The sequence below is a fragment of the Capricornis sumatraensis genome, chromosome 18 (assembly GCF_032405125.1).
Source record: "Capricornis sumatraensis isolate serow.1 chromosome 18, serow.2, whole genome shotgun sequence".
In the NCBI taxonomy this organism is placed as follows: Eukaryota; Metazoa; Chordata; class Mammalia; order Artiodactyla; family Bovidae; genus Capricornis; species Capricornis sumatraensis.
This window is the reverse complement of record NC_091086.1, coordinates 22166137-22182367: the sequence shown is the minus strand read 5'-3', so window position 1 is coordinate 22182367 and position 16231 is coordinate 22166137. Positions and strand designations below refer to the sequence as shown.

Here is a 16231-nt window from a genome sequence, read left to right as displayed (position 1 = left end):
TGACACTGTTTCCACTGTTTCCCCATCTATTTCCCATGAAGTGATGGGACCAGATGCCATGATCTTCATTTTCTGAATGTTGAGCTTGAAACCAACTTTTTCACTCTCTACTTTTCACTTTCATCAAGAGGCTTTTTAGTTCCTCTTCACTTTCTGCCATAAGGGTGGTGTCATCTGCATATCTGAGGTTATTGATATTTTTCCTGGCAATCTTGATTCCAGCTTGTGTTTCTTCTAGCCCAGCATTTCTCATTATGTACTCTGCACATAAGTTAAATAAGCAGGGTGACAATATATAGCCTTCACTAATTTGATGCAATTACTTCCAGTTTTCACAGAAATAACTATAACTCAGTAAATCCTATTATATTTAAAGTTTAATGCTGTGGCTATTCAAACATCGTAATTATAAGAATAAAATTCTTTGTTACAACCCTTTTAACTGCGGTAACTTTAATTAACTTTTTGGCAGTTGCATTTTACCACTTCTAGTGAAGACAGATGAAAAGAAATAAAATGTTGTGCGAAAGTAAACTGGTAGTCACTAATATACTGCGTCATTACCATGATTATCACGGATATAGTTTATGGAGCACCCGTAGCCTAATAGCAGTAGGGACCTCAATAAATGATAATTCTTTCTGGTACACATGTAGCTAATGCTGTTCAAAGGGCTTAGAAAATCACGTTTAATCTGACATGGTTTAACATTCTAAAAATGCATTAATTTTTCCACAGATGAAGAGAAGTAAAGAATTGGTAACTAACAATCATAATCAAGAAGACATAAGTATTCTTCGTTGTTGGAAATGTAGAAAATGTATAGCAAGTTCTGGTTGTTTCATGGAATATCTTGAGAATCAAGTGACTAAGGTGAGTACTGCTAACTGTGTCATCTTCAAATGATTTCCTAGTATAGGAATGCTGGGGACACATCTGCACACGCACCCATATCCCTCCATACCTGACGGCTTTTACCTTATTTTACCTGATCCACGGAAAACACTTCAGAGTGGTATTTGAAAGGCATCTAGCCTTCCGCAGTTACCATCATTTTACCTCCAGCTCCTAACAATAATGTGACCGTAAAGTTTTAAGTGTAATATCACAGACCTAAGCTGAAGATAATAGTCCATGTTTTTCTTCATCCCTACTGTGAGTGAAGCTTAGTCATCACCACACAATTAAATTTTTAAAAAAGTAAAAAATGTTTTTATATGTATATAATATATATATATATTACACATATATTGTTGTTGATTTTGTTGTTATTTAGTCGCTCAGTCATGTCCGACTCTTGTGCATCCCCTTGGACTGTAGCCTGCCTGGCTCTTTTGTCCATGAGATTTCCCAGTCAAGAATACTGAAGTGGGTTACCATTTCCTTCTCCACGGAATCTTTTCCACCCAGGGACTGAACTTGTGTCTCTGTGTCTCCTACTGTGGCAAGTGGATTCTTTATCATTGCACCACCTGTGAAGCCCCAATATATATTAGACATATACACCTGTATGTTTATGTAGGTGTATATATTATATAGTCAAAGGAGAAGACTCTTGAGAGTCCCTTGGACTGCAAGGAGATCCAACCAGTCAATCATAAAGGAAATCAGTCCTGAATATTCACTGGAAGGACTGATCCTGAAGCTGAAACTCTAATACTTTGGCCACCTGATGCGAAGAACTGACTCATTGGAAAAGACCCTGATGCTGGGAAAGATTGAAGGCAGGAGGAGAAGGGGACAACAGAGGATGAGATGATTGGATGGCATCACCAACTGGACAGACATGAGTTTGAGGAACCTCTGGGAGTTGGTGATGGACAAGAAAGCCTGGCGTGCTGTAGTCCATGGGGTTGCAAAGAGTCGGAGAGGACTGATCAATTGAACTGAACTGATTACATGTGAATACATATGAATATACTGAGAGCAATATGCAAGAGGAAATATCAAAGAAGTCCATACTAGATAGTTATCCATGGACTTCACAGGGAATTCTCAGTTTAGCAGACAGTGGTTGTAATTACCTGTCATTGTTTTCCCCTTCTCTGAGTGACTGTTTTATTTTCTGTTTTGCCTCATTGGATCATGATTATTTCCTATCCACTCTCACAGATTAGCCAGCTTGAACTGGTAATAGTGAAAGACTCTGGTTGCATGCTTACTGCATGTCAGATACTTTTAAAAAACTGAAAACATTTTAATTGGGGGAACAAAAGTTTTCTTGGTGAATATTGGATATAGTATAGCTTGATAAATTTTTTCAGCCCTGCTATTAATCAGATAAAAATGTATGATGTTTTCGTCACCCCAGAAATCTATCTTGTTTGTTTTCAGGCAGTATTCACCCCCTCAGATGGAAACCACTGTATTAATGTCTATCACTGCCGACTGGTTTTGCCTGTTCCTGACCTTCATTCAAATGAAATCATATACTCTTTTATACCTGACTTATTTTGCTCAGCATAATGTTTTAGAGGTTCATTTATGTTTTATACATAGTAGTTTGCTTCCTTTTTCCTGAGTAGTATGCCTTTAATGACTATACCACAGTTTATCAATTTTTTATGCTGATAGATATAATTTTCATTTTGGGTTATGAATAAAACTGCTATCCGTATTTTTATAAAAGACTCTGTGTTTGTGTTTTGTTACTTCTTTTTGATATATATATATATATATATATATGAATGATGAGGGAATTATACAGTAGGTATATTTTAGGTTTTTAGAAACTGCTTGTAGTTTTCAAAAGAAAATGTTCATTTCCAATAGTAATGATGAGAATTCTAGTTTCTCAGTATCTTTCTCTACACGTGGTATTTTCAGACTTTGTAATTTTGGACATTGTGGTAGATATAATGGTATAGCAATTTGTGTTTAATTTGCTTTTCCTTAGTATAAATGATGTCCAATACAGTTTTTGATGTTTATTGTTCAGTTCAGTTGTTCAGTCATGTCCAACTCCTTGCGACCCCATGGACTGCAGCACACCAGGCTTCCCTGTCCATCACCAACTCCCAGAGCTTCCTCAGACTCATGTCCATCCAGTTGGTGATGCTATCCAACCATCTCATCTTCTGTGGTTCCCTTCTCCTCCTGCCTTCAGTCTTTCCCAGCATCAGGGTCTTTTCCAATGAGTCAGTTCTTCGCATCAGGTGGCCAAAGTATTGGAGTTTCAGCTTCAGGATCAGTCCTTCCAGTGAATATTCAGGACTGATTTCCTTTATGATTGACTGGTTGGATCTCCTTGCAGTCCAAGGGACTCTCAAGAGTCTTCTCCAGCACCACAGTTCAAAACCATCAATTATTTGGTGCTCAGCTTTCTTTATAGTCCAGCTGTCTCATCCATACGTGACTACTGGGAAACCCATAGCTTTGACTAGATGAACATTTGCCAGCTAAGTAATGTCTCTGCTTTTTACTATGCTGTCTAGGTTGGTCATAGCTTTCCTTCTAAGGAGCAAATGTCTTTTAATTTCATGGCTGCAGTCATCATCTGCAGTGATTTTGGAGCCCCCCAAAATAAAGTCTCTCTCACTGTTTCCACTGTTCTCCGTCTACTTGCCATGAAGTGATGGGACTGGATGCCATGATCTTAGTTTTATGAATGTTGAGTTTTAAGCCAACTTTTTCACTCTCCTCTTTCACTTTCATCAAGCGGCTCTTTAGTTCTTCTTCACTTTCTGCCATAAGGGTAGTGTCATCTGCATATCTGAGGTTATTAATATTTCTCCTGGCAAACTTGATTCCAGCTTGTGCTTCATTCAGCCTGGCGTTTTGCATGATGTACTCTGCATATAGGTTAAATAAGCAGATGACAATATATAGCCTTGCTGTACTCTTTTCCCAGTTTGGAACCAGTCCATTTTTGCATGTCTGGTTCTGACTGTTGCTTCCTGACCTGCATACAGATTTCTCAGAAAGCAGGAAGGTGCTCTGGTATTCCCATTTCTTGAAGAAAAAAACGTTTCCACAGTTTGTTGTGATCCACACAGTCAAAGGCTTTGGTTTAGTCAATAAAGCAGAAGTAGATGTTTTTGTGGAACTCTCTTGCTTTTTTGGTGATCCAGTGGCTGTTGGCAATTTGATTTCTGGTTCCTCTGCCTTTCCAGCTTGAACATCTGGAAGTTCATGGTTCATGTTCTTTTGAAGCCTGGCTTGGAGAATTTTGAGCATTACTTTGCTAGCGTATGAGATGAGTGCAATTGTGTGGTAGTTTGAGCATTCTTTGGCATTGCCTTTCTTTGGGATTGGAACGAAAACTGATCCTTTCCAGTCCTGTGGCCACTGCTGAGTTTTCCAAATGCTGGCATATTGAGTGCAGCACTTTGACAGCATCATCTTTTAGGATTTGAAGTAGCTCAACTGGAATTCCATCACCTCCACTAGCTTTGTTTATAGTGATGGTTCCTAAAACCCACTTGACTTTGCATTCCAGGATGTCTGGCTCTGGGTGAGTGATCACACCATTGTGGTTATCTTTGTAGGTAATGAGGATCTTTTTTGTATAGTTCTTCTGTGTATTCTTGCCACCTCTTCTTAATTTTCTGCTTATTGGTTAAGCATTTTTTAAAAAGTTTTATATTATTCATTTCTGATAATATAAAGATAGAAAGATTGTCTTGACGGAAATAAGCTATCATCTCCTTTTTATAGATAAGGAAACTGAGCCACAGAAGATTAAATAAATTGAGTCTGATTATACTGTTACTAAGCAGTGCAGTTAAAATTGAATCTGACAGTGAGAGTTCTGACCCCCACACTCTTTTTCATGCCTTTGCTCCTCCCTCAGGGTATCATGAGCAAGAGAAATTCAAACACTGCACTAGGATATAGCGGGATAGGTTGTAGAAGAGAGTGATGCAGAATTGAAAAATCTTTCTGGTTCTCTAGGAGGTTTTATATTATAAGAACATAAAACATACATATTTTAAACCTATTAAAAGCCTGTCTCAGGAATAATTCAATATCACTGTTAACTCCAGGGAGAAGGAGGAATGTATAATTAGAGGGGGATCCTGAGAGGGTTTTTAAAGTAGCGGTAATGTACTCATTAAACTGGGTAGTGGGTATATGTATTGGTGTTTGCATCTCTTTAAAGGTTTCTTTAAACTATACGAACATCTTTTGCATTAGGAACGCATATATTTGATGTAAATATTAAAGAGTAACATAGAAGGATCTGTTTTAATTAAAAGAAACAATAAAATCCTGGAGTCTAAAAGTAATTTATAAGATGCTGGGCTGAAAGAGGGACTTCCCTGGTGGCTCACATGGTAAAGAATCTCCCAGTAGTGGGGGAGACCTGGGTTGGATCCCTGGGTCAAAAAGATCCTCTGGAGAAGGGAATGGCAATTCACTCCAGTATTCTTGCCTGGAGAATCCCATGGACAGAGGAGCCTGGTGGGCTATGGTCCATGGGATCACAAAGAGCCAGACATGACTGAGCACTCCTATTTTTACTTCATGCTGAAGGAATGCTAAATTTATCACCTATCCAATTATCTTAATTTATTACCTATTAACAATATAATTTAAAATATATCTTATGTATAAAATAAGTGTTTTGCTTGCTTCTGAAAGTGTTTTTGTGTTTTTTGCCTACTTTCTGTAGATGAAATCACAACGTAGGTAGGCATTCTGCTGGAAATTGCTGCTTTTAGTAATATCACCATGTAGTATCGCTCATTTTCCCCTTTTATATAGTATTCTAGTGTATTAATATATCACAATTTGTAATTCATTCTACCATTGAGGTATATCTAGTTGTTATGGTCTGACAAGCCATGCTGCTATGAATTTTCTTGTCCATATCCTGGTAAACATGGGCAGGGGTATATCACTGGAAGTGGCGTATACATCACAGGATATGTGCATCTTCAGCTTTACTGGGCGATGCTAAGTTGTTTTCCAGTGTCAGTCTGTGAGTAGTGGTTAAACATTGCTGGGATTCCACATCTTTACCAACATTCAACATCTTCCCATTGTTTAAGTCTCTTTGTGTTTCCTGTGAAATGTCTTTTTTTCCCCTTTTATGTTTTTCCGTTGTGCAGTTTTGATTTTGGGGAGCTCTTTACATATTCGGAATACTAATTTTTTGTTATTTTATTGCAGATATCTTTTGCTAGTTTATGTAACTTTTATTTCACTCTTTGTGGTATCTTTTGATGAACAGAATTTTTGATATAAAGTAGATGGATTTATTAGTCATCTTCTTTATGTTCTATACTTTTTTTTCTTAAAAAATTCTTCAGTACACTGAGGGAAAGTTTTTCTTTTTTTCCCCTTTCCTCCTACTGAATACCAAAATTGAGATAGACAAGCTTTTCCTTTTGTTTTTCTGAACAACAGGTTTATTTCTTATTCACCCTTATGCTGATGTTATAACCTGCTTTTTGTAGGAGTTCCCCCTTAGAGTCTCCCAACCCTGAGCAAAGCTTGGACTTTGTCTCCTTTCTTGATCATCCCACGCAGGTATGAAATGGCCCTCAGAAGGACATAGAGGATCAGGACACTGAGGAAATAGCATTCCCTGAGGAACTGTTGGTCCTAGGACCACAGTTGTTTAGCCCTGACCAGTGCCAGAAAATGGAAGTCTCACACTTGGCTCTCAGTGCCCACAGAACGAGGACTGGACTGCAGACCAGCCAAACACCTTCAGAGTTAACCTTGCTAAAAGAAACAGCAGAAATATTCTCATGACTTCTTTTTTCATAAAATTGAGCCATGTATCACATTGGTGGAAGCTGGGCCATACGTGGAACTTGAACTGTGAGAGAGTCTGGAACATTTGAGCTTTTAGTTTTCCAGCCACTGGCATGTAATAAGACATGTGACTGGGAATTTGGAATGGAATTCTGAGACAGACTACAATGTCCACAGGTACAGAAGGGAACTTCTTCTTTACCTTCAGGCTGGAGATACCTGCACTGTGGGCAAGAACCAAAACAGAAAGCAAAATAACAATGAAAACCCTAAAAACAGAAAATAACAAAGTTGATCTGCATTTGTGAAGTCTGATGGGGTGGGGGTTCCAGGCAGAGATGGTGTCCTCAGTTTTAATTTCTTAGCTTTGACACAGTTTTGGACAAGTTTCTGTGGCCTAAAAGACATTTAAATAGATCTGGGAGGCTGCTGGTTCTATGGATATGGGATTCAGGACAGAGATCTGAACTAAAATTGTGGTTTTGGGAGTCATCAGCATTTAAATGGTGAGTGAAAGTAGATGAGATCACTATGCAGAGTATGAATGGAAAGAGAAAGGAAGGGGCCTAGGAACATTTAAGGGATGGACAGAAAAAAAAATTAACAAAATAGGAAAAAAAGCGTAGTGAGAAATACAGGAGTGAAAATCAAGATACAGTGTTAATGGAAGTCAAGCAATGAATGTCTTCCAAAAGGAAGTATTAGTTAGTGGTATTGAATGCTGTCGGGAGATGTGGAAGACCAGATGCAAGTTGTATACTACATAATTCTAGAAGGTGCTAGTCTGTGAAAGGTGCCCCTAGATTTGTACAAAAAATGTTGTACAAACTGTATGGTCAACTGTATGTACAACTGTATGTATTCTCTGAATGAGAATTTAAAGCGTGCTTTGGTCTTAGCAAAGAGGAGATCATTGGTCAGTATTCTTTGTAGTTGTGAGTTCTAACCCCTAAAGTGACTGTATCTGGAGACGGGTCTTTAGGAGGTTATTGAGGTTAAATGAGGTCATAAGGATGAGGCCTTAATCCAGTAAGACTGCGGCTTATACGAAGGAGAAGGTTCGATACAGGATACAGGATGCTTGGGGCTGGTGCACTGGGATGACCCAGAGAGATGATATGGGGAGGGTGGTGGGAGGGGGGTTCAGGGTTGGGAACTAATGTACGCCTGTGGCGCATTCATGTCAACGTAGGGCAAAACCAATACAGTATTGTAAAGTAAAAAAATAAAATTAAAAATTAAAAAAAAAAAGAAGAAAGAGAGATTTCTCTCTTTCTCTTTCCATGTGATAGCACAGAAAGAAGGCAGCTATCTACAAACTGAAAGGAGAGTTCTTACCAGTACCAAAGCATGCTGGAGCTTTGACCTTCAGCTTCTAGCCTCCAGGATTGTGAGGAATAAATGTCTGTTATCTAAGCCACCCAGTCTGTGGTATTTTGTTATGCCAGTTCAAACCAACTAAGATATGACAGGCCCTGTAACAGGCACAGGAAATCCAACAAAGAGCAAAAGAGAAATGTTCTGTCTTGTTGAAGCTTTCATGATAGTGTTCAATCATAAATATTAAATTACTAGCTGCATAAGTGGGGAAAAAAGGAATTATATATGGGATCATGAAGGTAGGACGTACACAGAGGATTGTTGTAAGGCAAAGGCTTTCCTGAGGAAGTGACTTTTGTAGAGATATGGTAGATGAGTAACCCAGGCAGTGCAAGACAGAGGACGTTGCAAGCTTTGGGACCAGCATATTCAAAGGCCCTGTGGTAGGAAGAATGTGATGTATCTCCATGAAACTAGAAGATTTCTATGATTGAAGTTCAGAGATCAAGAGGGAATTTGACCAGGTTTGAGGCTAGAAAGATGGGTGTTGATTAGATCATTTCTGTTTTTTAAGACAAATTAAAGACTGATCATTTTGCTGAAAAAGCTAGAAAGTCAATGAAAAGGAGTGACATGACCATTGAATTCTTAAAAATCATTTCGGCAATAATGAAAGAGTGAAATTAGAAAGTTAGCAAGAATATATGCAGAGGATGGTCTGCCTTTAAGGCTTTTGATTTCTTTCTTATTCATTCAGACCTTTTAAGTAAAAAAAAAAAAAAAAAATTCACTCTTGAAGTACTTTCTCAAAGTGCAAATAGGAAAACCAGGCAGTCCAGCTTTTTATTATCTGACCTTTTTACTATATATAATGTTTTTAGCTGCAGTACTTAAATATTATAGTTGGCTCACTTTTAATGTATTGGCTAGGGGAATGTTACTACTAATGTTGCAAATGTGTTAAAGTGTTAAACATCTTTCAAAATAGCATATAATAATATTATGTTAATTCAACTGCTAAGAAATTACTCATCAGCAATCAGAAACACAGTGATAGAAGAGGATACAAACATACCCAAATCAATCAAAAGGATTCCAAAAAACATGCAAATGTAAATTGATGATGCAGTGTATTGTTAAAGTATGCTGAAGGATTTGTCTGCTCTGGGAGATACAGGAGATTCAGAGTCTGATTAATTCTTGATTTTGATAGAAAAGTCGACATCAGTATAATACTACTAAATGCATAAATAAAAATATTTCTTTTCAAGTTAACAGAACAACACTGCATATTAGTTCTCCCCTCTGCTTTGGCCCTAAAAAGTTTCAGAGCCAAAATTGTGTTGTAGCTCTAGAAAGTATATGAGACCTTGAAACATGGTTTTTGTAAACTACCTTCATTCCTGGTTCTATTTTATTTTTTCTGCCCTTTTTCCTTAATTTGGATCTAAATTAAAAAATTGAAACAAAATAGCCTATAATATTAAATTATGCCAACTTTTTATTTTTAACCTGTTCTGCTCAATTAAAACTTTTAACAATCATTAAATGATAAGATAATGCATACAATTTATAAATTTAAAATTAAGTTATTCGTACATAGCCACTGAAAACATATCTACACTTAAAGAAAAAATGAAATAACAATGCATTAGCTCCCCCTGCTGCTTGAACAAAAGATTTTATTTACAAAATATTTTGTCAACATTTTTTTCTGAAAGCATTAAGTGAAATTTGCTGTTAGTTACTTCTCTTCCTTCACTTCCTCCTTTGTCCACATGATAAACTTAAGACCTTAAAAAAAATCTGTCTAGTGAGGTTTTTAAAATCCTAATTTTACCGTGTTCCTAATTTTCAGGCTATTTTTTCCCCAAGGAGATAACCTGACATGCAGCTACTTTAAGCCTTTAAATTCCTCAAATGAAATTGCTTCCTGATAACAATTCATCCTGAATACATTCATTAAAACTTGCTTTATCACATGTATTTGTGTTTTTTTTCAAAATTAAGTGACTATAGATTTCATAAACTTAATAGGTTGTCTTATTTTACCTGTAAAATTAAATTGAAAGTAAATATCATGAATATCATATATTTCTAAGACTGTGTAATTACAGTTGGAATAGTTGGCAGTCTCATTTATAATAGAGGCTTCTGTGTTAACCCTAGCTTTCTTTGCCATATCTAATTTTCAGAAAAGGAAACAATACTATACGTTCCTAACCCAGCCTTTTATGCTCCTCCCACCGTTATCAACTGCTGTAACTGATCTTTGTCTTTTTTGTTGGTGTGAGAATATGCTTTAACTTTTAAATATTTAAAGAAAAATATGTGCTTGCTTTATGTTGTGTGAGTGCATGCTAAGTCACCTCAGTCATGTCCGACTGTTTGCGAGGCTATGAACTGTGGCCCCCTAGACTCCTCTGTTGATGGGATTCTCCAGGCAAGAATATTAGAGTGGGTTGCCATCTCCTTCAGGGAATCTTCCCGATCCATCCAGGGATCGAACCCTAGTCTCCTGTGGCTCCTGTGTTGCAGGCAGATTCTTTACCGCTGAGCCACCTGGGAAGCCCTGCTTTATGTTAATAATTCTCAAATCTAAGAGATTGGTTTGGGGGGTCACATATCAGAAACAACTGGAATTTTTTTCTAAACCTTGCTTTTTTTCTATATAAGTTAGTATATTATTTTTGTTTAATTTAAAAGTAAGTTATACTTCCATTTTTTTGTTGTTGTTTTGTTTTTCTGGTAGCCCTTTGGAAGACTAGTAATATCATGCTTTAAACCATACTTAGGCTAACATGTAAGAGAGATGAAAGTGTGAAAGTATTAGTTGCTCAGTTGTGTCTGACTCTCTGTGACTCCATGGACTGTAGCCAGCCAGGCTCCTCTGTCTGTGGGATTCACCAGGCAGGAATACTGGAGTGGGCAGCCATTCCATCTCCAGGGGATCTTCCCAACCTAGGGTTCAAACCTGGTCTTCTGCATTGCAGGCAGCTTCTTTACCCCCTGAGCCACCAGGGAAGCCAATTGCCCTATAAAAATAGTATTGATTTGGTATAGGAAGTAACGGTGGAAACTCAGTAAGTTGAGTTCTGAAACCAGACTGCCTGGATGGAAATCCTTGCTTTGGTGCTTCCTGTGTGACCTTGGACAAGTTACATAAAAGTTAGTTTCTCTTGTTTCAGTTTCCTCATTTGTAAAATAACAAAACCCTTGAAATAGGGCCTGGGCATAATAAGCACAGTACAAATGCTTGTTACGTGGTAAAAATAAGATGTACACTGTAAAACTTCCTTCACCTACCTAGAATATGACTCCAGTGTTTATTTTCATAGGATTGCATGAAAAACATCTCTGGAATTTATAGCAGATGCTTTCTTAGTATTGTAATCAAAATATGTGATTAAATATCATGATCATTTTATCTGATTAAATGAAATAACAGAATATGAACAATGAAATAGAAATATGAGATAATAAGTGTAAGGTAAACGCAGTCCCTGCCATATAAATAAGTTTCTTGACTCCTTTTGTATTGTTAACACTGTGTCTAGTCATGACTTGATAAATACTGATAGGTTGATTGCCATTATTTTACTTTGATATAATTTCTATTCTTTATACCAATGTAGAAATTCCCTGGTGGCTCAGCAGTAAAGAATCCACCTACCAATGTAGGAGATCTGGGTTCAATCCTTGGGCCAGGAAGATCCCCTGGAGAAGGAAACGGCAACCCACTCCAGCATTCTTGCCTGGGAAATCCCATGGACAGAGCAGCCTGGTGGACTGCAGTCCATGGGATTGCAGAGTCAGGCACGACTGAGCAACCAAACAGTAATGACAACAAAAGAAATATTTACCTCAGAGAGAGAACCTTGAAAAGTCAGAAAAAGTTCCAGATCTAGTAATAAAGTAAAGACAGCTGTATTTGTCAATTTCAATTTGTGTTCACTATGAGAACCTTTTAAAGAATTAATTAGTTATGCTAATCTGTGTACCTGTCAGTGCCTCAGCTCCTAATGAAAGGGGTTAATATATACAGGTATTGATGTTTACAAAATTAATTCTGTCCTTCAGAAGTTAAATTTAGGTAAAGTAGGAGAAGTTACACTGCTTACAATTTTATGAGTCACTTCCTGTCATTTTCCCAAGGTTCCTTAAAAAATAAGTTTATATGGTTCATTTAAATTTGTTATAATGGACCTTGACTAATATGAGTCGATTGTCGAGAATTCAGTTTTTTAAATGAATTTTCTCTGAGAATATAGAGAGTAAGAATGAGCAGACTATTATCAGTGCATATTTTTGACAGTCTTTAGGAGTTTGAGGGAAATACTTAAAAAATAAGGGGCTAGAGATTGTAATTGATAATGAGTACATTGAAAAATCGATAAAATCTGACATAGAATAGGCATTCTTTCACTCAAAAAGGATTCATTAAGTCCCTGTTATATTTTAGGCATTGTGCTGTGATCTGAGCATACAAAGAGGACTAAGATAGTACATGGTCAAGGAATTTAAAACCAACTAAAAATTTTAGGATTTTCACATTTTTAAAAAATTTGTATTGGGGTATGATTTACAATGTTGTGTTAGTTTCAGGTGTACAGCAAAGTGAATCAGTTATACATATACATATATCCACTCTTTCATAGTCATTAAAAAGAGTTTTGAGTAGAGTTCCTTGTGTCATACAGTAGGCCTTTACTAGTTATCTCTTCTATAATTGGTAGTGTTCACATGTGAGTCCCAGTCTTTCAATTCATGTCTCTCCCTTGCAGATGTTTCTTGATTGCTTTTCTTTAAGGACATTTTTCTTTACTATTTTAAAAATCAGTTTTATTAGGATATAATTTGCATATAATGAAATGCAGATTTCAATGAGCTTTGACAAATGTGTACGTACTGTTGTACCTGCCACCATTGTTAAGATGTACACTTGGCCTTTTCTGCTGCTGCTGCTGCTGCTAAGTCGCTTCAGTCATGTCCGACTCTGTGCGACCCCATAGACGGCAGCCCACCAGGCTTCCTAGTCCCTGGGATTCTCCAGCAAGAACACTGGAGTGGATTGCCATTTCCTTCTCCAATGTGTGAAAGTGAAGTCGCTCAGTCATGTCCAACTCTAGCGACCCCATGAACTGCAGCCTACCAGGCTCCTCCGTCCATGGGATTTTCCAGTCTTTTCTAGAGGCTCCTATATAAGTTATCATATATATTCTTTTATATCTAGCTTTTTATGTTCAGCATAGTGTTTCTGAGATTGATTCATATTGTTGGATATGTCAGTAGTTCATTCCTTTTTATTACTGAGTATTACTTAATTGTACAGATTTCACAGTTGTTTATTGTCTGGATGCCCTAGTTGATGGAAGTTTTAGGTGTTTGCAGTTTTGAGCTTTAATAAAGTTGCTATGAAAATTAGTACACAAATCATTATGTGAACATACATTTTTATTTCTCTTGGTTAATACTAGGGGTTGCTTTGGTTTTATGGTGAGTGTAGGTATAGCTATTTTAAGAAACTGATGCACTGTTGTCATAAGTGGCAGGATTTCATTCTTTTTTTATGGCTGAGTGACACTAGTGTGTGTGTGTACACCACATCTTCTTTCTTTTTCTGCTGATGGACACTTTTATTGTTTCTGTATTTTGACTGTTTTAAGTAATGCTGCTGTAAACTTTGGGATGCATGTATCTTTTTGAAGTATTATTTTTGTTTTCTTCATTTAAATGCCTAGAAGTGGAATTGCAGGATCCTATGGGAGCACTATCTTCTTCTTCTTCTTTTTTTTTTTTAAGGAATCTGCATGCTGTTTTCAGTAGTGGCTGTACCAGTTTACATTGCCACCAGCAGTGCATGAGGGTTTCCTTTCTTCTAATCCTTGTCAACACTTACTATTTCTCATCTTTGTGATGATAGTCATGCTGACAGTTAATTGTGAGGTGATATCTCATTATGGTTTTGATCTGCATTTCCCTGATGACTAGTCTCATTATGGTTTTAATCTGCATTTCCCTAATGACTAGGGATGTTGAACGTTTTTCATGTGCCTATTATCTGTCTGTATGTCTTTGGAAAAATGCCTGCTTAGGTCCTCTGCTCATTTTTTGAATTGGATTGTTTGTTCTTTCTGATATTTAGTTGTATGAGTTCTTAATCTATTTTATATATTAACCTGTTATGAGTTATATCATTTGCAGATATCTTCTCTCATTCATTTGGCTGCCTTTCCATTTTGTTGATGGATTCCTTCACTGTGCAAAAACTTTTACAGTTCGATTAGATCCAGTTTGTTTGTTTTCACATTTGTATTCCATGCCTGAGGAGACAAATCCAAAGAAAATATTGCTGAGGCCAGTGTCAAAGACCATACTGCCTATATTTTCTTCTACAAGTTTTATGGTTTCAGGAATTTATATTTTAGTCTTTAATACATTTTGAACTTATTTTTTTACATGGTGTGAAAAAAAGTTCTAACTTCTTTCTTTTACATGTAGCTGTCCAATCTCCCAACACTGTTTATTGAAGAAACTGTCTTTTTCCTATTGTATACTCTTGCTTCTTTTGTTGTAGATTAATTGGCCATATGGATATGCATTCGTGTCTATTACATCGCTCTTTGTGTCTCTTTCTGTACCAGTACAATACTTTGGTAACTGTAACTTTGTAGTGTGATCTAAAGTCAGGAAGCATGATACTTTCACCTTTGTTTTTTTTCTCAGATTGCTTTGACTGTTTGGGTTCTTTTGGGGTCTTTGGCTATTTGGGGTCCATACAGATTTTAGAATCACTTGTTCTAGTTTTGTGAAAAATGTAGTAGGTGTTTTGGTAGAGATGTCATTAAATCTGTATAATTCTTTGGGTAGTATGGGCATTTTAACCGTGGTAACTCTTCTACTCGTGAACACAGAATATCATTCCATTTATTTATATCATCTTTAATTTCTTTCTTTAGTGTCATAGTTGTTAAACTACAAGTCATTCACCTCCTTGGTTAAATTTATTTCTAGGTCTTTGATTCTTTTTGATGTGATTGTTAATGAAATTTAACATTTTGATTGCTCTTTCTGATCATTTATTATTAGTCTCTAGAAATGCAACAGATTTCTATATATTTTTCTTACATCTTGCTGCTTTATTGAATTCATTTATCAGTGCTAGTAGTTTTTTGGTAAAGTGTATAGGGTTTTCTATATAGTGTCATATCATTTGAAAATAGTGACAATTTTACTTCTTTCCTTGCAATTTGGATTCCTTTTCTTTTCCTAGTCTTATTGCTATGGCTAGGACTTCCAGTACTGTGTTGAGTTTACATCCTTGTTTCTTCTAAAAAAAAATTACTGAAATATAGTTGATTTACATTGAAGTGCCTGTCTTGTTTCTAATCTCAGAGGAAAATCTTTGAACTTTTCACTGTTGAGTAGAATGCTAGCTGTATTTGTCATAAATGATGTTTAATATGTTGAAGTGCTCTGTTGCTCAGTAGTGTCCAACTCTTTGCAACCCCATGGACTGTAGCCCACCAAACTCTTCTGTCCATGGAATTTTCCAGGGAAGAAGACTGGAGTGGGTTGCCATTTCCTTTTCCAGGGAATCTTCCAACCCAGGGATCTAACCTGCATCTCTTCAGCCTCTTGCATTGGCAGGCAGATTCTACCACTGAGCCACCTGGGAAGCCCCAGTATGCTGATGTATGTTCCCTCTATATCAACTTTGTCAAGGTTTTTTTTTTATTTTTATCATGAATGGATGTTGGATTTTGTCAAGTATTTTTTCTGCATCTATTGAGGTGATCTTGTAATTTTTATTCTTTGTTTTGTTAATGAGATGTATTACACTGGTTTGTGGATGTTGAATCATCTTTGTGTTGTCGTTCAGTTGCGTACTCGTGTCTGACTCTTTGTGACTCCATGGACTGCAGCACACCAGGCCTCCTTGTCCCTCGCCATCTCCCAAAGTTTGCCCAAATTCATGTCCATTGCATCAGTGATGCCTTCCAGGCATCTCATCTTCTGACACCCTCTTCTCCTTGTGTCCTTGATCTTTCCCAGCATCAGGGACTTTTCCGGTGAGTTGGCTGTTAATATCAAGTGACCAAAATACTGGTGCTTCAGCTTCAGCATGAATCCTTCCAACGAGTATTCAGGGTTGATTTCCCTTAAGATTGATTGGTTTGATCTCCTTGTTGTCCAGGGGACTTTC

The 16231-nt window shown here is 37.0% G+C and overlaps 1 protein-coding gene across 1 annotated transcript in view; it reads left to right on the top strand.

The window, feature by feature from the left end:
* The first annotated feature begins 738 nt into the window (after positions 1 to 738).
* RNF180 (ring finger protein 180) overlaps positions 739 to 16231 on the top strand; it is a 246243-nt gene continuing 230750 nt past the window's right edge. The window contains exon 1 of the mRNA XM_068990758.1: positions 739 to 873. Within this exon, the coding sequence (XP_068846859.1) occupies positions 739 to 873 (135 nt within the window). The remainder of the gene's footprint in view (positions 874 to 16231) is intronic.